The 22,827-nt window shown below is 42.0% G+C and overlaps 2 protein-coding genes across 2 annotated transcripts; one reads left to right on the top strand and one right to left on the bottom strand.

Annotated features, from left to right (window-relative positions):
• Positions 1 to 294: 294 nt before the first annotated feature.
• LOC122062361 (salicylic acid-binding protein 2-like) lies at positions 295 to 2,728 on the top strand. The gene is made up of 3 exons (XM_042625945.1): positions 295 to 773; positions 852 to 971; positions 1,072 to 2,728. The coding sequence occupies exons 1-3, from the start codon at positions 618 to 620 to the stop codon at positions 1,093 to 1,095; spliced, it is 300 nt and encodes a 99-aa protein (XP_042481879.1). The 5' UTR covers positions 295 to 617; the 3' UTR covers positions 1,096 to 2,728.
• Positions 2,729 to 11,546: 8,818 nt separating this feature from the next.
• Positions 11,547 to 12,698, bottom strand: LOC122062364 (salicylic acid-binding protein 2-like). The gene is made up of 3 exons (XM_042625949.1): positions 12,211 to 12,698; positions 12,004 to 12,123; positions 11,547 to 11,901 (listed from the first exon to the last, which is right to left on the bottom strand). The coding sequence occupies exons 1-2, from the start codon at positions 12,667 to 12,669 to the stop codon at positions 12,061 to 12,063; spliced, it is 522 nt and encodes a 173-aa protein (XP_042481883.1). The 5' UTR covers positions 12,670 to 12,698; the 3' UTR covers positions 11,547 to 11,901; positions 12,004 to 12,060.
• Between the last annotated feature and the right edge of the window lie 10,129 nt (positions 12,699 to 22,827).

Here is a 22,827-nt window from a genome sequence, read left to right as displayed (position 1 = left end):
AAGCACATCTTGGTTAGAAGTTTCAAAGTAGAATTGTGACCGAAATAGGATGTTTAGTTTTAGACTCCTTTTATTCCGTTCATGCCTAAGATCCAATGGAGACGGGATGGCACACAATTGTCACTCTCTTGATAATTAAATGCCTCAAGAAACTCACAAAGCAAAAAAATTCCATTTTGCAATTACCCATATTACTATTATAAATAAAGGACGAGGGAAGAAGAAGTTATTGAGCGATAAGAGAATTGAACAGAAGAAAATAGAAGAGAAGAGTGATAGAGTGAGATGGGTAGTTCTAGGGTGAGTGAAGTGGCTATGTCCATTGTGGTGGTCCTTGTGCTGTTGCAGCTGTTGCCTGCCAATGGACAACCACGTAAATGCAACTTCAAACAAAGGTCACCGTGCCTTCCAAAGCCCAACAATGGGTTGGGTCATATTATTCTTGTACATGGTGCAGGTCAAGGAGAATGGTTCTGGTACAAGGTTACACCAATATTGGAGGCTGCAGGCTATAAAGTGACAACCGTCCAACTTGGACCTTCAGTGACCATGGATGTTGATTCATTAGAATATGTTTCGTTTTCGAGTTACTCACAGCCATTGTTTGATCTATTGGAATGCATAGACCACAAGATTTTCTTGTGGCTCACAGTGCTGGAGGATTTAATATTACTGTTGCAATGGAGAAGTACCCAAACAATATACTTGCTGGTGTCTTTATTGCTGCTTACATGCCTGATACTACCCACAGCATGTCTTATGTCCTCGATCAGGTATCCTTAACCTCTTCTTCTTTTGGATCATTTGTCTTTTTCATATTATTAAGACTGACTCTCTTTATCTCTCTCCAGGGAGCGAACTATACTAAAGGATGGCACGACACTTGTATCGTGAAAAGTGGGGGCACCACATGGTATTTCTTTGGTGATGATTTCTTGACATCAAAACTCTATCACAAGTGCCCTCCCGAGGTCTCTCTCTCTCTCTAAATTCTTGTTTTTTTTTTCCCTTAGTAGCATATTTTATAACAAGGACTTGGTTTGACATCTTTATAATTTTTGTCATTGCAAGGTTATTGCGCTAATGCGTACATAGAAAAGGCCAGGATCGTTCTTTTACACTGAAATGGCTGAAATGCATCTAACAAATGAGAATTATGGTTCAGTTGATCGATTCTACATAGCAATCGAGGACGATTTAGCAGTTGCTACCAAATATCAACACGTAATGATCGCCAATTTTCCTGTGAAGGATCAGAAGCTAATAAATGGTTCTGGTCATGAAGTTATGCTATCTATTGATTGTGAGAATATTTCTTGTATTTCATTTAGTAGGTAATAGTATATATACAAGAGTACATGGGATACTAGATTGATTTAGTTACCTATGGAAGATCAGATTACAATCAGATTCTTCCAAGAGTAATAGTACACAATTTCTAAGTTTCCAACTACAGAAGATAGGATAATAAGAAATCTGAGATCTTGTGGAGCTTGATATCACATGTGTGATTGTGATGCTGATGTGGAAATCTTATCACCAAAGTATCTGTGAGCTTGAGCGTTGATCTTCAATATTAGTCAATACACCCCCTCAAGTTGTAGGTGGAGGACACCGAACCTTCAATTTGTCCTCAGGAAATGAAATTGTGTGATGGCAAGAGGTTTAGTGAGAGCATCAGCGAGCTGATCAGTTGTGGAGATAAATTGCACAGTCAGCTGACGATTGGCCACACGTTCACGAATGGAGTGGAAATCAATCTCTACATGTTTGGTGCAAGCATGGAGCACCAGATTGGCCGATAGATATGTGGCACCTATATTATCACACCACAAGATTGGAGGGCCATGAATAGGAAAGCTCAATTCCCGAAATAGAGATTCCATCCATATGAGTTCGGCAGAGGCATCCGCTAATGCTTTGTACTCAGCTTCAGTGGAGGAACGAGCCACAATTTTCTGTTTGTGAGAGGACCAGGAGATCAGGTTTGGCCCAAGGTAGATGGCATAAGCACTAGTGGACCGACAATCAGAACTACTACGAACCCAATCGGCATCTGAGAAGGCCTGGAGCTTGGCCTTGGAGGAGCGCTTAACCAAGAGACCATGGGAGCAACTTTGTTTGAGATATCGAAGAATGCGCTTGACATGACTCCAGTGATCCATAGTTGGGGCATGCACATGTTGGCGAGCCCTATTCACAGCGAAAGCCACATCTGGATGGCTAAGGGTCACATACTGCAAGGCGCTCAACATGGAGCGATAGCGAGTTGGATCATCAAAGGGAGCACCCCCTGAAGGTGATGTTGGTTCTGTCATAGCCATAGGAGTGCGAACCGGTTTGCAATTAGTCATGCCTGAGTATGCCAATAGGTCATGGATATACCTGGACTGATAGAGAAGAATACCATTGGGTTGTGGTATTGCCTCAATGCCCAAAAGAAACCCAAGGAGCCAAGATCTTTGATAGAAAATTCAGCCGCAAGTTTGGGAATTAGAGTAGTGACTTGTGCGGACGAATTGCCTGTGACAAGTATGTCATCAACATAAACCAAAAGATACAGGAGATGGCCATTAGAATTATAAATGAATAAAGATGGATCATTCCGTGATGCAACAAAACCCAAATGAAGGAGGAACGTGGAAAGCCTATGAAACCACGCTCGAGGGGCCTGTTTGAGGCCATACAAGGACCTATGTAGGCGGCACACATGATTGGGCCGATTGGGGTCTGCAAAACCCTGTGGCTGAGTCATAAACACCTTTTCTGTGAGGCGACCATGCAGGAATGCATTATGGATGTCAAGTTGACAGAGCGACCAGCCTTGAGAGACAACTATAGCAAGTATGGAGCGAACAGTGGTAGCCTTAACCACTGGGCTAAATGTATCGGTATAATCAATCCCGTGCTGCTGGTGAAACCCTTTTGCAACTAACCGAGCCTTATACCGTTCCAAGGACCCATCTGCTTTACGCTTAATGCTGTATACCCATTTGCATTAGACAAGGTTCATGTGGGGCAAGCGTGAGATGAGGGACCAGGTTCCATTTTTTATGAGTGCATTAAATTCCTCAGTTATGGCAAGGCGCCATTGAGGGTGCTTATTTTCTTTAGAGAAACAACTTGGTTCAGGTATGGCAGGAGCGGTAGTGGTCAAAGCATGTGGGGTAGGGGGTTGTTTGTGAGAGCGCAGGTGCATAGGGCGGAGGCGTGCTGGGGGAGCAAGTGGTAGGGAAGGTGGGGCCGGGTTGGGATTGGGGACGGTGGAGGTAGAGGGTGGTAGGGAAGGATTTGGTGTTGGGGCATTATAGAGTTCCCTTAGTGGTCGAGTGTGGGTTATGGAGGTAGGGGAGGGCAATGAGGAGGAAGTGGTAGATGGAGGGGTTTGGGGAGATGGGGGGTGACAGGCAATAGAGTCAATGGAGAGAGAGGAGGGTAGTGTTGGTAAGGGATTACCACGAAATGGAACCGTATTGGGGGTAGAAGCCCATGGAAAAGATGGTGGGACCAGAGGAGAGGGAACCACAGGATGCCGAGAAGCAAAGGGATATACACTCTCGTCAAAACGAACGTGACAAGCGATGTATGTTCTATTGGTAGAGAGATTGAGACACCTATACCCTACATAAGAAGGAGAGTAACCAAGAAAAACACATGGAACAGAGTGGAAATCCATTTTATGGTGATTATAAGGACGGAGAAAAGGGAAGCATAGACAACAGAAAACACGAAGAAAAGAGTAGTCAGGTGTCCTGTGATGTACCAATTGAAAGGGGGAAACATTATTTGAAACCCGGGTTGGCATTCTATTAATGAGATATACTGCAGATTCAAAGGCAAAATGCCAAAAGCGTTGAGGAATTGAGGCTTGAGCAAGCATGGTAAGGCCGGTCTCAACAATGTGTCTATGTCGGCGTTCAACAAAACCTTGTTGCTCATGCATGTGAGGGCAAGACAAGCGATAAAGTGGAAGATAGTCCCCATACATCACTATGAACTAGATCTAAAGGAAATAAACTACAAGAGAAAATTTGCTTTAAAGATAATCTATTGGCTTTGCCCAATTGGCAAGCGGGACACACAAAGGGAAGCTTGGTGGAGAGACACAACAAGTCATTAGCACCAATCATGAATCTGAGAAGGTCAGAATGAGGGTGACCAAGTCTTTGATGCCAACCATGGAGAGAAGTGCTTGTAGCGACATGAGCAACAGGGGAAGAAGGCGGAGAAGAGAGAGTGTAAAGGCCGCCACTGCTCGGTCCTGAAAGAAGAATCCTCTTGGTTACCTGATCCTTCACAAAGAAGTGAGAGGGTGAAACTCAAAAAAGACATTATTGTTACGAGAAAAGTGCTGAACAGAAAGGATGGGTTTAGTAATGGAGGGAACATGCAGTACATCACATAAATTAAAGGAACGAGAAGAAGAGATAGAGGGTAAGGAAGAAGAACCAATATTGGATATGGTGAGGCCCTTACCGTTACCAACTTGTAGTTGATCATTGCCATTATAGCTATCATAAGAGGATAGAGAATGGATGTTAGGAGTCACGTGATGGGTTGCGCCGGTGTCGGGGTGCCAGGTGAGGGCGGTGGATGGTTGATAGTATGGTGGGTAGGAGGGAGTGGGTAGTAGGGGTGGGTTGGAGGTGAAGTGAGCAGCTGGCCAAGGGGTGGGATTAAAGGTATGGTAGGGCTGAGGTGAGGGATAGCCAGAGTAAGAGGGAGGACGATAGTAACAGGTATTGGTGTTGTGATTGGTTCGGTTGCAAATGGAGCACCACATACATGTACCTTGTTGGTGAAAACGGCCACCACGACCACCATGTCCACCCCATCCACGTCCACTACGACCACCGCGTCCACCTTTACTAGATTGAGAGGAGGGAGAGGTGGAAGAGGTATCACACTGAGCGGTGTTTGCTGAAGGAGAATCCATGGATGGTGGAGGATCAATGCTAGATGTTGGGCGAGCAAAGGCCTGCTTCATGAACTCATGGGTGAGAAGCACGCCAAGAAGATCAGAACATGCTAGTGGTTCAGAATGCGAAAGAAGGGTTGGAACTATGTCCCAAAGATCTTTGAGAAGAGCACGGAGAATATGGAGACGGAGGTCAGTCTGTTTCAGAGGGGAGCCAGCAGCAGCGAGTTCGTCAGAGAGAGATTTGGCTCGTTGCATAAGACTGGTGACAGATTCGTCAGACTTCTGAGAGAGATCCTGGAGAGCAAGATTGAGTGACATGATCCGGGTGTTCGACGCAGAGCCATAGGCAGCACAGAGAGAGTCCAAGATTTCTTTGCTTGTATCTTTGTCGATGATGAGGGGGAGGGCTTCATCGGATAAGGAAGAGATAAGAAGACTCATTATCAAAGAGTCTTGGTCATCCCATTCAGAGGCAGCAGGGAGATCTATGGGTCTGGGTTTAGTACCATTGAGATGGCCAAACAATATTTGTCCCTTGAGAAAGGGCCGTATCTGAGCACGCCAAAAGAGAAAATTCTTGGACGTGAGTTTTATTGAGACAAAGTGATGTGCACCCATGATTGCAGGTTGGGAGGACTTGGGAGTAGAAGAAGGGGAAGAAGCTTCAATGGTGGGAAGTTCCTGCAACATGATGATGAGATGGAAAAAAAAAAAAAAAAAAGAAAAAAAAAAAAAAAAAAAAAAAAAAAAAGAGAGGGAGGGGCGTGGCCTATTAGGCTCTTGATACCATATTGATTGTGAGAATATTTCTTGTATTTTATTTACTAGGTAATAGTATATATACAAGAGTACATGAGATAATAGATTGATTTAGTTACCTATGGAAGATCGGATTACAATCAGATTCTTCCAAGAGTAATGGTACATAATTTATAAGTTTCCAACTACAGAAGATAGGATAATAAGAAATCTGAGATCTTGTGGAGCTTGATATCACATGTGAGATTGTGATGCTGATGTGGAAATCTTATCACCCAAGTATCTGTGAGCTGGATCGTTGATCTTCAATACTGGTCAATACTATCAAAGCCATTAGAGTTGGCTGCTCATATCTTATATATTGCCAGACAATATTCCTCTCACTTTAAGGCTATTGGAGATAGAACTTGGGCCGGTTGGGTCGAGATGAGAGCCAAACCAAATTCCCTACGTGGTGGCTGGTGGGTTTGAACCGACTGGACCATAGAAGCCTGATCTTAGTTTCTGTGTACTGCTACTGCTGCGGGAGGTACCATGGTTTTTGTGTTGGGTTTGCTGTGCTATCTGTGTATGAACAATAAATGATAATATCATCTATCAGCAATAATCAACTATTGCAGCTTTGTTGTGCTTTGTATGTTAATGATTTAGCTCCATCTACCATGGTTTCAAGTATTGGTATTTTATTGGTGCAGTGTTCGAGATCAATACTGAAATGATATTAATATGGATCAGTTGTATCGACCAAAAAAATTGTTAACTTTTACATCCGATACCAATTTGATATGATCCAATCTGTATAGTATCAGTATCGGCCAAGAACAGTACAAACACCATTGATGATACCTATAACATTGATCTCCATAATTTAACTAATGATTAGGAACTTACATTGAATGTTTCATTCCATTAAAACATGGTTGGTGTATCCATCCCATAACAGTACATGATAGAAAGTGTGCTACAAGTAAAAAGACCCAATTTCCATTGCTGGAATTTCTCAGACATAATTTGCAATTATAATATAACTTTTTTCTTTTCCCTAATAAGGATAAGTACCATCTTTTTTCTCATCAGTAAATCAAACAAAATATACGAAGAACGCAACGCACAATAGCCCAAGATCCCGATTGGAAAGACCCTATTGGCATCAAAACACAAATAAATAACTAGCCCAAAAGAAGAGCATTCATGCCCCATTCCTTATTAAAACATTAAGTCAACAGTTCAAAGTAGATATCTTTCCCCTTGGGTAAACCAGTGGCGCATATCTTTCTACAACCCAAAAAGAAAAGGAAAATATGAGAGAGAGAGAGAGAGAAAGAACTTTAATTTCAGACCCTCAAAGATAATCTTACCTTGTTCCTTTCTTTTATTCACAAATTTGTACCCTTTTTTTTTTTTTTTTTTTTTTTTTAAATTAATGAATTATCTTGTGCATTTAAGAAGGTTGGACTACGGCTATCAATTGGTTTGGTCCTGTCTCGATTGGGTTGAACTGATTTTGGTATGACATTAAATCAAATAGAAACCGAACCATTGAGATAAAGTTTGGTTTCCTCAGTCGGATTTGATATGTTGCAGAATCCTACGAGTCTTTCCATCAGTCTGATTTGATAGTGCCTCACCCTGAGTTGTTAGATTGTGTGCCTGCTATTATTCAGGAGGATGATAAAGTGAATTTGGAATCTATCCCTGCTAATGATGAAATAAAAACGGCAGTGCCGGGCTTGTACCGGAATATTAGCTATTAGTCATCTCGAAACATAAAATATGGAGTCAAGCTAATTAATATTGAATAACCCCAAGGGGGTAGCTGAGTTGGTAAAACTAATTAAAGTTGAATGGTTCTCCTTCAACCTCGGTATGAACCAGTCTATGGGGTTATAGGATCAGTATCGATCCACAGGACTATTGAGGCCCAAGGCCTGGATATCCCTCATAGCGAGGAAGAAAAAAAAATACTGACTAAATATTTTACTAGCATTGCCTATGATTCCTTACAGTTAAGGCCTTCTTCACCTAGGGAAGTTATCTTAATAGATAGGTTGTTAACTAGTAAGAGGTGAGATAAAATCTCAATCTCTAGTTCACACAGGTTCTCCTATTTCCCTTTCAGATCTCTTATGTGCAAGGAGAATGGGAATCCCTCAAGTGCAGAGCAAGGTCAGAATGATTTTGAAGTATATTGGTGTCCTCCCCCTATATGATGGATCAAACTAAAGATGAACGTTTGATCTTTGGTAAACCCAGGCAAGGCTAGAGCGGGTGGAGTAGAGGACCGCATTTTTGTTTGAATTAGAGGGGATTTTGGGAGAATTGGTTTGAAATTAGCTGATATTTTGTTTTGTTTTTTGTTAATCTAGTGATCTCTTCCTATTGATGGCAGCGCGGAAGTGGAAAAGGATCATGAGAGTGGTTTTTTAAAATTTCTTGTTCAATGATTAGGGTTGTAAATATTTTTCCTTTTAATATATATGATCTTTTACCGAAAAAGCGCGGTGAAGTATTTTGGAGTGGGAAAGCTGAGGCAATTTACAACATCAGAGAGTTTCTTAGTGTTTATACAAACTTAATTTGAAGTAGAATTCTTGGCCATTACTTCTGGGCTAGAGTATGCAAAGTCGCAGGGTGTGCAACAATTATGGATTGAAAGTTATTCGGGAGCAGTAGTCACTCTACTTTTGAAATGAAAAACCTCATGGTGTGTTCGACAATGATGGTTGAACCTTTTATTGTATCTGGAATCGATGGTGCATAATTATATTTGGATGAGAGAGATTGACACAGCAAAGAAAATTGTAGTGAAATGGATTGATGTATGTAAGCCTAAGAAGGAGGGAGGTTTAGGGATAAGACATTTGCAAGTGGTTAATAGAGATTTTCTTAGTAAACTAGTGTGGCAGGAAAAGCATGGCGATACAACTATTAGTTACTTTCTGAAAACAAGATTTGTGAATCGAGATGGCTCATTAAAGGTTATTTACAAATCTTCTTGTTAAGTTTGTTTCGAATTCTTGACCCATTTTGAAGATTGACCCAATCCGACATATTTTGGTGGCGACTTGAATGGGAAGTTTTCTGAGATCTGTATGGTTCGACCGGATTTACCACGATCCGATGGGTCGACCTGTAACTTAGAGTATATAATATATTGTTGTCTTGTCGGAGTATTCAGAGTTCTTCTTGAAGGCATTCTGTTGGAAAAAGAGATGAATGTGAATTACCTTTGGATTGAATCAGACTCAGTTATTTTGGCAGTCTAAGCTTGCTCTATCCCATGGTATGTTTTTCAGAATTGTATCTCTTGTCATGACTATCTAGACTCCATTAGCTGGAAGATTACTCATTGTTTCCTTGAAGCAAATGTAATAACTGATTACCTAGCCAAAGAAGCAGCAAAGTCAGGAGTTTTTAGCTTTCATGCCACCTTCCCTGCTCATATTAGATTAGAGATAGCTATTGACACGGATTCTAGACCCAGGTTCCGATTAATGTATTTGTAGATTTTTCTTCCCCATCTGATGGCAATGCCGAAGGTGGGGGTTTTTAAATCTATTGAGTTGTATTCCCTTCTTTTCTTCTTTTTATTAAAATTTCTTGAATCTTTAGTGACAAAAAGTCATTGTATTTTGGGAGTTTTTCGAACTAGGGTTTCAGGGCAAGTTTTCTCACCGCTGCTTGGGTGTAATCTCTCTTCTACATAGTGAAACATCTTCTTCTTCGCCTGGGGATATAGCACACCATACCAGTGTGTTAACCTCATTAAATCTCTGTATTATGCGGATCTATTGTCTGTTTATTTTCGTATTTTTTGGTGTTTGCTCTAACACTTCTTCTGTGTGGCCTGTTATCAGGAAGATGTGGATTCTTGTCTTTAATTATGAGAGATGGTCAGTGGATAATGGTAAAAATATTTTGTTCTGGCAAGACAAGTGGATAGGCTCGACGACTTTAGTGGATCTAGCTCCCATACAACGCTTATTTTTCTAAGGTCATGAAACGAAGGTTTTTGATTTTTTGATTTTTTTTTTTTTAATGGAGCATGGTCTTTTTCTATAGTCTATTCCAATTTTATGAAGACAGTGGTAGAGAAGGTGAGTGATATTGAAATTCCTATGGAGGGGGAGGACGTTTGCAGTTGATCCCCATCTCCCTTGCAAGATTTTACGGTGAAATAAGCATGGGAAGAAATTAGGAAGGCAAATCCAAATGTGAGTTGGGCCGAGCTGATCTGGGGTAAGCATGTTCTTCCTCGCTATCATTATTCGCTTGGAAGCTTCTTCATGGTAGTTGGGCTGCGACAGTCTATTTTAAACAAAAAAGGGTGTGCCTCCCTTGAGTTGTGCTATAGGGAAGAAGAAACTATGCAACACCTTTTTCATTGAGAGTGATTGCATAATGTTTCTATGGACCTCATTCGAGGAATGCTTTGGTGGTATCAAATGGTCCTGTAATCTGGTTAATTGCGTGGAAATTAGCAGGTGGTGGCAACGGAAATCGAAGGTCCAGGGACTGAAGGACACATAGATATCAAGTTTTGTTCTGATTCCATATTTGTGTGGATGGAATGTAATGTATGGAGGTTTGATGAGTCTTCGAGAACTAGTGCTCAAATCCTATCGATGGTGTTGAAGGAAATCAGCTTGTTAGAGCGTCAACATAGAGGGAGAATTCGCACGGTTGCTGATACGATGTGTGCAAAACGGTTGAAAGTTTAGGTCCATAGATGTCGCCCACAAATTATCAGGGAAGTTTTTTGGTGAGCGTCTTTTCCTGGATCAGTAAAATTGAATATTGATGGCTGCTCCCTTGGTAACCCAGGGAAAGCAGGTGCGATGGGATTTTTAAGATTGCAGAGCTCAGGTTGTATGTAATATTAGACCTTTTCTGAGAGTGTACAACTATGAGGTGAAATTCTATGCTTTGAATGTGGGCCTTACGATGGCTAGGTAAATTGCGAACAAGAAGCTTAGGGTTAACCATGACAAGTCTGCGGTTGTAGTGATGGCCTTGAAGGGGATGGTTCCTAGGTTTTTTCGTCATGGTCTGCAGTGGTTGTTTTCTATAAATTATCTAGATAGAATATCTTAATAATAACTCATTGTTTTCGTGAGGTTAATTCGATGGCAGAATTTTTGGCTTCATATGTAACGGCATCAACAATTACTACCTGTTGGTACATTGCCCCGTTTCTCTATAGATGACAATTGCTGTAGTTTTCTTGAATTTTTAGTCTTCCTATCTGTTGATGACCATACCAAAGGTGGTAGGTTCGCTATTGTCTTTCATTCTGGGCTGTAATTTAAGCCTTCAGTATTGTTTCATTCTTTGTTAATAAATCTCATTAGCCATCTAATCCCTCACTTCTTCGAGATGCTCCGTTAATTAACTCCTTAAATTTAACCAGATTCAGAAGAGAAATGTTCATATAGCTCTATTTTGTTGCTTATACTGGTTAGGATTAAAATGTAGGAACCACTTATTCTTCGAGTTTAGTTTCTCTACTCAGATATGGATGACATGAGTTGGCTTAGCACAACTACAACCCTGAGTTCGGATGTTACAGTGGAAGCTGAGTGTTTGCAAAGGAGTTTGGAGCTGATTGGGTGGGAAGCATTGGAAATGTGGTTTTATGTGATACTATAGCTCATTTGTGGATGGAGAGAAACTTTCGGATGTTCTCAAACAAAGTAGGTACAATTTGTCAAAGGTGGGGGTGGTTTACCTTCTTCTCTTCTTTTTTTATTGGTTGTTTCTGATGTCGTTCATGACCCAGCTTGTATTCTTTTTCCTTTTTCTTTTTTTATATACAGAATCTTTCTAGCGGAGAGAAAAAAAAAAAAAAAGTGGGTACCATATGTTCTATAGTTCGAGATATCACTACTGATCTGAGAAATCGTTTTCAATCACCCTAAGGGGGAAGATATCTACTTAGAACCATGAGAGATGGAGATCCATCATTAAAATAGAAGGTACAGCTAAGGTGCAATAGTTGATAGCATAACTTCATGACCAGAACCATTAATCAGCTTCTGCTCCTTCACAGGAAAATTGGCTATCATTACGTGTTGATATTCGGTAGCAACTGCTAAATCTTCTTCGATTGCAATGTAGAATCGATCAACTGAACCATAATTCTCATTTGTTAGATGCATTTCAGCCATTTCATTATAAAAGAACCATCCTGGCTTTTTCTGTGTACGCATTAGCACAATATCCTTGCAATGACAAAAATTATAAAGATGTCAAACCAAGTCTTTGTTATAAAATATGATATTAAGAAAAAAAACAAAAAGATGAATTTAGAGAGAGAGAGAGACCTCGGGAGGGCACTTGTGATAGAGTTTTGATGTCAAGAAATCATCGCGAAAGAAATACTATGTGGTGCTTCCACTTTTCACAATACAGGTGTCTTGCCATCCTTCTGTATAGTTCGCTCCCTGGGGAGAGATAGAGAAAGTCAGTCTTTATAATAAGAAAAATATAAATGATCCAAAAAAGAAGAAGGAAGAGGAAGATAAGGATACCTGATCGAGGACATAGGACATGCTGTGTGTAGTATCAGGCATGTAAGCAGCAATAAAGACACCTGCAAGTATCTTGTTGGGGTGCTTCTCCATTCCAACAGCAATATTGAATCCTCCTGCACTGTGAGGCACAAGCAAAGCCTTGTGGTCTATGCATTCCAACAGATCAAACAATGGCTGTGAGTAACTCGAAAACGAAACGTTTTCTAATGAATCCACATCCATGGTCACTGAAGGTCCAAGTTGGACGGTTGTCACTTTATAGCCTGCGGCCTCCAATATTGGTGTAACCTTGTACCAGAACCATTCTCCTTGACCTGCACCATGTACAAGAACAATATGACCCAACCCATTGTTGGGCTTTGGAGGGCTTCGTGACCTTTGTTTGAAGTTGCATTGACGTGGTTGTCCATTGGCAGGCAAGAGCTGCAACAGCACAAGGACCACCACTATGGACATCCATTTCACTATCCCTAGAAGTACCCATCTCTGTATATCTCTCTCCTCTTCTCTATCCTTATCTCTCTATTACTTCTACTTCCCTCGTCCTCTATTTATAATAGTGCTATGGGTACTTACAAAATGGATTTTTTGCTTTGCGAGTTTCTTGAGGCATTTAATTTTCAAGGCAGTGACAAGTATGTTCCATCCCGTCTCCATTGGATCTTAGGCATGACCGGAATAAAAGTTTGTCTAAAAATATACAGTCTATTTTGGTCACAATTCTACTTTGAAACTTCCAACCAAGATGTGTTTAGAGTAGATGTAAATGGATCGAATAGGAGTTGGATCTGATTGGATGTAGATATCTTGATACAAATGCGAATTGAATTTGGATTTTTCACTATATGCTTACATCCTTGACTTGTTTTATCCAGACCTTCCTCCCTTGGTAGATACGATTCTGAATCAATCTAGGTCTCTCATTTGGAACTCTTTTCCTCATACTCTAGACATCAAGCATCAAGAGCATTAGCTGCTTAATTTTTTTAGGGGAACTGCCTGTCCTTGTGGCTCCTAAGCCGGTGTGTGGGAGAATCGATCATGAAAAAGACTGCCATTCCTCTGTGATCGGTGCTCCTGTGTGCCTCCTATTGGCCCACACGCTAACTAGAATCCCCAAGAGACAGGCATATTTCTTTCTCCCTTTTTGGAGAAAAATATGCTGCCTATCTTTGTAGCACCTGCATAAGTGTGGAAGCATCAACCATGCAAAATACCGCCTTACCCTTGCTTGGTCGATCCTTTCGTACCCTTTGATTGGTCCTCATGCCAGTGCAGTAGCCACAAGGATGGGCAACATTCTTTCTCCCTTTTTTATCTTTATTTTTTATTTTTAGGTGACTAAAAGTATATTAAAATCCCAAAGAAAGGAAAAGAAAGGAAGACAAGTCAAAATGCTACCAAGAAGCACTACGCCCCAGACAAACAAGAGAAACACAAAATGTTCAAAACATCAAACTCATATTTTTCAATTGATTGAGCGAAGAAAATAAATGGCAAACCTAATATGGTGACTCCTTTACTTGCGCAAAGTAGATATTCGAGTGTCTTCACAATGGAGTTCCTCTTCTTTTTGCTTCACCTTTGGCTCAACTCTAGATTTTCAACATGTTGCATTATCTTCACATTATAATTTAACTCAAAATCTTACTCTTCAGAGAGACAATCGAAACTATTCTTGGCGCTTAAGACCACATCCATTGCTTGTCATTCCGATGGCTGCGAGAGTTCTGCCTGAGGCAAGAAGGAATGGTGATGAATCTGATGACGATGGTGGGGCTCGTGAAGATCTGGAACAGGGCCCTCTTCCTCAAGAAGCCATGACGATGGGGGGAGAAGGTCTTGACGCTATGACGACAAAGCGATCTTTTGCAAAGGCGGTTGGAAATGCATCATGGCCTGCTATTGATTCTCTGTCAGAACCGATTCAAGCAGGTGAGATTAGATGGATCGTCATCCCCCAACAGGACGAAGAATCCAAAAGACAGGCCTTTCGATTTGCGCTCATCGGAAGAGTTGATTTCAGATCTATTTCTTTGGATGCTTTACATTTGAAAGATATAGAAAAATGGAATCTCAATCATGGTGTCTCTATGCACCCTCTTGGGAAGGGATACATCATCTTCCAATTCCAAAGTGAAGGGGACAAGGCAGCAGTTTGGAGAAGATGCCCTATGCGGATTGGTTCCCAACTCATCCGTTTTCAACATTGGAAATAGACTTTAACATCCATGTTAAGCAGACCTGGTCTAAACTGATATGGATTCAATTTCCTGATCTTCCCTTGGAATATTGGCACGAGAATGTGGTTCTTTCGGTAGCAAAGGCTGTAAGGAGACTAGTTGCCTTAGATCACCACACCAAGCAAGGTCTGATGGCCATTTTTCTAGGGTTCAAGTCGAAATAGGCATCTCAGAATTGGCTTCTCGCATAGAGGAGGTTCAAGTTGAACGCTCTAAACCTGGCACTTTGAAGGTTTTCGGCTTCAGGCAAAAGGTTTTGTATGACGACAATATTAGTCGCTGTGGTTTTTGTAAGAAGTTGGGTTGCAGCGTGGGGGAGTGTGGAACCAAGAAGCTAGAAGATGAAAAACAAGCTGCTAAGGATAGATCGGCCACTGTCCCTGGAGCTGTCTACGTGGAAGATGGAGTTGACTCGGCTCGAGTTGGCTCTCCATACCCTTCAGTGCCACACGTGGAACTTGACTCAGCGCCACACATGGAAGTTTCTCCATAGGATAATCCTTCCAAATATTCGGTATGTCCTGCCAATCAGGTCGCAGATAAGGCGGGAGAAATCCATATAGTTTTGGACTCTCTTGATAACAATATGGCGCCTATAGGAAAGTCCCTCTCGCCAAATAAGGATGGAAATCCTACCCTTGATTTTCCTAATTTGGAGCAAGACCAAGAGGCTGGATCCGGGTCAGACACGGATCTGGGTAGTAAAGATCCAACCGATGATAAAGAGGGAAATTCCACCAATTCTATTGAGAACTCGGTTGATGAAGAACCTACTGTGGAGAAGATTCCCTTCATGGGGCGGCTGCCCAGGCCAAGAAGGGAAGCTGCTTTCAAACCTCGTGGAGGTGGGGGCTCTTCAAGAGGAGGTCGCTCTGCCTCCTGTGCTCACTCTTTGCCAGAAAATAGGGATGCCCGTTCACTAGATTCCCTGTGTTTGAAGTCAGTGATGGTCGAGTTGATATACACTTTCAGGAGATTGAGAAAATTGATAATGTTCACTATGCTCATGAGAAAAATGTGGCTGGTTCTTCAAAAGGAGGGTACAAAAAAAAAAGAAGAAAAAAAGTGGCCAGGCTCCAGCAAGTTTGGCGGTTCCAATTAAAAATTTTGTTGCCGATGAAAATTCTTTATTGGAATATTAGAGGTATGAAAAAGGCCACTGGTAGCATTGCCTTGTCCTCCATCATTCAAGACCATTCGCCTGATGTTGTTTGTGTGGCTGAACCCATGATTAATGTAAGTAAATTCTCCTTCTTGGTTTTTAACAAATTGGGGTTCGAAGTTGATTTCAGCCACAATTTTTGAGTTGATAAGGTTCCTAACCTTTGGGTGCTTTGAAAGTGTGGGATGAATCATCCTGTAGTTATCTCTATGTCTGATCAACAAATCACCTTGGTTGTAGACTGGAATAGTAGCAAAATTGATCTTTCTTTCAGTCATGCTAGCTGCTTTAAAATGATGCACAGAGACCTTTGGATTGATCTCGGGCTGGTGGGTCTCTCTGCCATTCCTTGGCCTGTAATTGGAGACTTTAATGCCACCTTGATGTCTCATGAAAAGAGGGGTCCAGGTAGATTTAATCAAAGTTCTATGGCCGAGTTTCAGGCTATGGTGGAATTAATTTCGGTTCCCTCTCAGGGGAAGAAATTTACTTGGACGAACAATTGCAGGAGAGGTCATGTTGCTGCTGTTCTGGACTGAACCTTCAGTAATGGGAGATGGATAGAGTTTTTTAATTGCATCTCACAACGAGTGCTTCAATCTACTATCTTTGATCATGCTCCCCTCTTGATTCAATCTGATGTGATCCTGAAGCCTGCTAATATCCCATTTAGATTTCACAATTTCTGGATGGAGGATGATAATTTCCTTTCAGTGGTCAAAGATCCCAGGGGATATTGGATTGATGGTAATCCAATATTGTCCTTAACTAAACACTGAAACAAGTGAAGATGGCCATTAGGCCCTGGGTGAAACAAGTTTTCCCTAATTTAAACTCTGAGGTGGAGAAAGCTGTTGATGACTTGAAAATTGTTCAAGATCAAATTGAGACCTCAGGAATGTCAGATGAATTATTTGATAAAGAAGCTATTGCCAAAACCAACTATCTCAAAGCCTCCCAGTGACAAGCTCAGTTATGGTCTGAGAAAGCCAAGCAGAAATGGATGAAAGATGGTGACCGCAATTCCAAGTTTTTTCACTTATCTGTGGAAATCAGGCGTGCTCGATACCAGATTAGATCTCTACAGAGAGAAAATGGGTCTTGGACCTCAAATCAGATTTCTCTAAAGTCCTACATTTCAAGTTACTGTGAATCTTTTCACAGTACTGAGCAAGTGACCCCGCATTGGGAGCTTTTGGATTGTATCCCTCAGGTATTAGGGGATGGAGAAAATGCTATTTTGGAGGTTGTTCCTTCCAAGGAGGAGATTACCAAAGCTGTCTGGGATCTTGACCGTGATAGCTCTCCTGGTCCGGATGGTTTCTCAGGTAATTTCTTTCGTCGTGTCTGGGATATAGTAAATGTAGAATTTTACAGAGCAGTGGTTCATTTTTTCAGGGTGGGTAAACTGCCATCAGGTGTAAACAATTGCTTTATCACCCTTATCCCCAAACTTTCAGGTTCCCACTCCGTGAAAAATTTCCATCCTATCTGTATGGGGAATTTCTTTTGCAAAGTGCTGTCCGAAATCATAGCTTCCAGACTCTCTCTTTTTCTTTCTTGATTAATTTTTGAGGAACAAGGAGCCTTTCAGCAGGGTAAGGTTATCTCCTCAAATATTGGTCTCGCCTCTGAGTTGGCAAATTTAATGTCTACTGCAGTAAGGGGAGGGGGCATGGGGATCAAGCTTGATGTTCATAAAGCTTTTGACACCCTTTCTTGGTAGTATCTTTTTTGCTTCTCTTCGCAAATTTGGCTTTTCTAATATTTGGATTTCCTGGATCCATGAGATTCTTCTCTCTTCTCGTATTTCCATCCTTGTTAATAGTGGCCCTGTTGGTTTCTTTGGTCTTGGTCGAGTTCTTCGACAAGGAGATCCTATCTCTCCCATCCTATTTATTTTGGCTGAGGAAGTCCTGCGTAGAGGTCTCAAGTCTTTATCTGAAATGGGCAAGTTAAAGGCTCTTCCCTGCCCTAGAGGATCAATTACTCCCTCCCACCTTATGTTTGCTGATGACATTTTTGTTTTCATGAATGCATCTGCTTCATATGTTAGAAATCTCCAAAGCTTTTTATCCAGGTATTAGGAGTTCTTTGGGCATCATATTAACCTTGATAAAAGCAAGTTATTTTTTGGCAAGGTGGCTCTGCACAAAAAGTAGTTCATCTCTAATCTCTTGGGTATTCCCACTGCTAAACTACGAACAAAATACTTGGGAGTGGAGATTTTTAAAGGTCAGGCTTCCTCAAACCATCTGCAGCCTATAGTTGATAAAATCAAGTCAAAGCTGGAAGGTTGGAAAGGAAAATTGCTCTCCCTAGTAGGTAGGGTGGAGCTTGTTAGATTAGTAATTTCTAGTCTCCCTATCCATAACTTTGCAATGTATTGGTGGCCACAATCCTCTATTAATACTGTAGAGCGATGGATGCAAAATTTTACTTGGTCTAGCAATGTTGAGAAGCAGAAGAAGATTGTAGTTAAATGGAGAGCATCTGTAAGCCCAAGCAAGAGGGTGGTCTGGGAATCAGGTGTATGCGTGATGTTAATAAAGCCTACTTATGTAAGCTTGCCTGGAAAATCAAGCATGGCGACTCCATCATGAGTAATTTCTTCAGGGCTAGGTTCGTCAATGCAGATGGCACTTTGAAGCTTGGTTATAAATCTTCCTCCATCTTCTTTGGGCTAACAAAGGTTTGGAATTTTATTTTTGATTTTGAAAGGTGGTCTCTTGGGAATGGCATGAAAATTAATGTCTGGCTTGACAGATGGCAGGATGGAAAATCCCTTGCTGAAAATTCTAATTTGAGTATGATTTTATTTAAAGGAATTCCTCTTAAAGTGGCTGATTTAATTCTTGACAAGAGATGGAGTTTTAAGCTAGTGACATGAGAGAGAAACTCTGAGAGGGATGGGGGGATTCGCGATCAACCACTCGATAGAGGGAAGCAACAGAGAGTACTGATTTCTGGTGACCGACGCACTACTCTCTGCCTCTGCCGGTCTCTGAAACTGACAATGTCATCTCTGGTGGATTAGCTGAAAAGAATCACCCTATGGAGGAGGTGATCAATGGAGGAAGCAAACAATCTTACGCAGCTGTGGCCAATAAAACTATGCCGAACATAGATGATCTTCCTGATCCGATACATGCTGGAACCCTTACAAAGATCATTATTCCTTAGGAGGCGTACGAAGAGAAATTACAATCATCCTCTTATGCTTTGATTGGGCGGGTTAATTTTCTCTTTGTCTCAATGGATGAAGTGAGGTCTGATGCAAAAAAGGCTTGGAATTTGAAGGGTAAGGTGAACCTTGCGCTGTTGGGAAAAGGATTCATCTTTTCCGATTTGAAATTGAGGAAGACATGGCCTCGATGTGAAAAAGAGGTCCCATCAAAGTCAAAGGGCAAGTCATTAGATTCCAGCGATGGTGGCCGGAGTTCAGTATCCATGATGACCCTATTCAGACCAAGCTGGTGTGGATACGATATCCAGAACGACCCATGGAGTATTGGCACAAGAAAATTCTTCTCTCCATGGCCAAAGCCTCAGGAAGGCTTGTGGTGGTGGATCGTAGGACATTGCATGGTACTATGGGGAACTATGCTAGGGTGCTGGTGGAAGTGCCGATGGGCGGCACCAGAGTGGAGGAAATCCAGGTCGAAAGGAAACAGCAGGGCAAAGAGGTTTATTTCTGGTTCAAACAATGGATCGTGTATGAAGATGGTATAAGGAGATGCACTAATTGGAAAAAATTTGGGCATGTTTCTGAGCAGTGCAAAGCCAAGAAAAATCAAAACCGAGCTCATGCAGACATGGATGATGTTGAATGCCACTTTACTGAACACTTGTATGCGGTGGAGGTAAAGGGTGGTGCGGACATGGCCTCTAGAGAGATCCATCACAATCCTCCTCATATGGAAGGAGATAAAAGATCCTCTCTCCCTAAGGATATTTCCCCCTTTAGAGATAATATTCCAATGGTGGAGGATATGTCAAATATAGAAGGTTCTCCTGAGAACGTTTTGAATGAATACAACCTGGAAATCTGTCTACATGATCCATGCACTCAAGAAAGGAATACCCATGACCCGACCATGGTGGACAACCGATTGGGGTGCGGATATGGGTTTGAATCTGACCCAGGAGAGTCAACAAATTACTCTTTAGGAAAAGAGTCGCTGGAATCTGTGCAAGGCAGCGAAGACATGAAAGAGGATGAGTCCATTTCTGGCCTTGGAGTGACTGAGGTGGAAGGTGTTCATACCGCTAGAAATCTTCACCCTTGCAAGAGTAAAGTGATATATAATGGTTGTCGCAGAGGCCGACAGTAGGCTAGAGGAGGAAGGAGTGGTCGAGGGCAGGAATGAGGCGGCTCTGAGCATGTGATTGTTGAAATATCTCCGTCTGGTCTGGGCGCAGGAAGGATAATTGTTCACCACCAGGAACTTGCAGAGCTTGACCAAGCCCTCAAAAGAGCTGATGATGATGCTAGAAGGAAAGGAAAAGCCAATGCAGCGACGGAGCAGACCTTTAGGTCTGACCTCCAGGCTGGTACCAGGAAGTAATTTATGAAGATCCTCTTTTGGAATATAAGAGGAATAAAGAAGGTGGTCAGCAAGCGCGCCTTGAGAGATTTAGTTAAGCAGAAGGACCCAAACCTTCTTTGTATCACCGAACCAATGGTCTCTGTGAGTGATTTTCCAAACTTATTTTTCAATAAGTTGGTTTTTTTCAATAAATTTATTTTTAACAATAGAACAGGGAGAATTTCAAATATATGGATTATGTGGAAAAGAAATCTGGGTTGCCCGGTGGTGATTTCAGAATCCTCTCATCATATTACGGTTGCTCTGACTTGAGACCTCACCCAAACGCAAGTCTCCTTCATCCATGCTAGCAGATTTAGGGCGGAGAGAAGAGATCTTTGGTTGGCCGTGGCTGCGGATACCCGTATCACTCCCACTCCATGGGCAATGGTTGGTGACTTTAATGCTACCCTTCAATCTCATGAAAAGAAGGGCCCAGGAAACTTCAGCATGGGGTCTGCTACGGAGTACAGTGCTGTGATGGACTCTTGCTTCATGTCCCAGTTGCCTTCGAGTGGGAGAAAATTTACATGGAGCAACAAACGAAAAACTGGTAATGTGTCTGTAGTGCTTGACAGAAGCTTTTACAATGAGTAATGGCTGGCCATTTTCCAAGACTCCTCTCAAGTGGTTTTTCCTAGAATAGCTTCAGATCATGGACTGATTTTGATGACTTCAATTGCTAGTCAGCGCCCCTCAAACTGTCCATTTCGATTCCACCAGTTCTGGATGGACCACAAGGAATTTAATAATGTGGTGGCATCGTCCTGGTCTGAATGGATTGCGGGACCCTCTATTGTTGTTCTCACTTCTAAATTGAAGCGGCTGAAAGGGGTTTTGAAGACCTGGGCGAGATCAAGCTTCCCTCATATTGATAGAGCACTTGAGTAAGCGAAGATGGGTCTGAACCAAATTCATGACCAAATTGCGAGAGAAGGGATGAACGACCATTTGTTTGCCTTGGAAGCTGATGCGAAGACGGGCTTGGTGAAAGCCTTGGAAAATCATGAAAAAATCTGGGTTGAAAAGGCGAGAATTAGATGGATGAAAGCTGGTGATAGAAACTCCAAATTTTTTCACCTTTCTATCAAAATGAGAAGAAACAAAAATACAATCAAAGTGCTCAAGAGGCCAGATGGTACCATGGTGGAAGGGAAAAATCAGATAGGGGAGTATATTGTCGATTTTTTTGAGCGCTTTCATAAAGAAGCTCCCACAGAGACCCATGCAGATTTACTGGATAATATCCTGAAAGTCCTTAACCAAATGGACAGTTATAGGTTGGATTCCCTCCCTAGGAATGAAGAAATAAGGAGGGTAGTGTGGGAGTTGGACCAGGATAGCTCGCCGGGCCTGATGGATTCTTTTTTCCAAGTGTTGGTCTTTGGTGGAATTGGAGGTGTGCAATGCGGTGAGACAATTCTTTAGCACTGGACACATACCCCACGGGGTCAATAATAATTTCCTGGTCCTGATTCTAAAGGTGAAGGGAACAAACACACTGGATAGATTTTTCCCTCTATGCATGGGCAATTTCTTCTACAAAATTATTTCCAAAGTTATGGCGATGTGTCTAGAACCACTCCTTCCTCGGCTGATTTCAGAAGAGCAGGGTGCATTTCAGAAGGGGAAGTTGATTCATCTCTGTGGCCTCTGAGCTAGCAAAGTTAATGTTCTCAGGGACTAGAGGTGGGGGGCTTGCTCTTAAAATTGACATCAGGAAGGCTTATGATACTATTTCTTGGTCTTTCATTTTTTAAGTTTTGAGTAAATTTGGATTCTCCAATAGTTGGATTCTCTAATAGTTGGATCAACTGGCTGCATTAACTTTTGATATTGTCAAAAATATCTATTCTTGTGAACGGAGGTCCTTAGGGTTACTTCGGGGTGGAGCGTGGGCTGAGACTAGGTGATCCTATATCTCCCATGCTATTTATTATGGCCGAAGAAGTTCTATCCAGAGGGCTGTCGAGTTTGGTTCAGCGTAAGGAACTCCAGGCAATCCATGGCCCAAGAGGCGCTACCACTCCTGGGCATATTCTATTCGTGGACAACATCTTCATATTCACCAACGCCTCCTTGAGGCATGTTTGTACCCTGAAAAATTTCTTGATGAAATACCCAGAATTTTTGGCCAGTGCATTAGCCTAGAGAAAAGCAAACTCTTCCATGGGAAGATTGCTCCAGATCGAAAGTAGATCATTGTTGATACCCTTGGAATTCAGATCTATAGCTTCCCAACTCGATACTTGGGTGTTGAAATATTTAAGGGAAGAGTGAAGAAAGAGGCCCTTCTGCCAGTGATGGACAAGGTGAAGGGGCGCCTAGCGGGTTGGAAAGGAAACCTATTGTCTTTGGCAGGAAGAACAGAACTGGTTAGATCGGTCATTGCAGGTAGGGGTGTCAACCGGTGGGGCCGGTTCTGTTTCGGTCGGGCTTAATCGGGCTTGAAGACTTTCAAAGGCTACACCGTGTTCGCCCATTTAACTAATCGGGCTTAGTTATTGAGGGCATGGTACACTTTATATTCGGTCGGTCGGTCTCGAGTTATAATCGGGCCACCTTAATCGGGCTTTAATCGGGCCTTAACCGGGCTACGGACATGTTTAATGTTAAACGG

The sequence above is a fragment of the Macadamia integrifolia genome, unplaced genomic scaffold, assembly GCF_013358625.1.
Source record: "Macadamia integrifolia cultivar HAES 741 unplaced genomic scaffold, SCU_Mint_v3 scaffold1006, whole genome shotgun sequence".
NCBI lineage: Eukaryota > Viridiplantae > Streptophyta > Magnoliopsida > Proteales > Proteaceae > Macadamia > Macadamia integrifolia.
This window is presented reverse-complemented; position numbering and strand designations above follow the sequence as displayed.

What these genes read in the sequence shown, in the direction of transcription:
- LOC122062364 (XM_042625949.1), bottom strand. Translation starts at nt 12,669, where the DNA reads ATGTCCATAGTGGTGGTCCTTGTGCTGTTGCAGCTCTTGCCTGCCAAT. An exon ending in TGTCCTATGTCCTCGATCAG is followed by an intron (nt 12,124 to 12,210) that starts GTATCCTTATCT and finishes ATCTCTCCCCAG; the next exon opens with GGAGCGAACTATACAGAAGG.
- LOC122062361 (XM_042625945.1), top strand. Translation starts at nt 618, where the DNA reads ATGCATAGACCACAAGATTTTCTTGTGGCTCACAGTGCTGGAGGATTT. An exon ending in TGTCTTATGTCCTCGATCAG is followed by an intron (nt 774 to 851) that starts GTATCCTTAACC and finishes ATCTCTCTCCAG; the next exon opens with GGAGCGAACTATACTAAAGG. An exon ending in ATCACAAGTGCCCTCCCGAG is followed by an intron (nt 972 to 1,071) that starts GTCTCTCTCTCT and finishes TGTCATTGCAAG; the next exon opens with GTTATTGCGCTAATGCGTAC.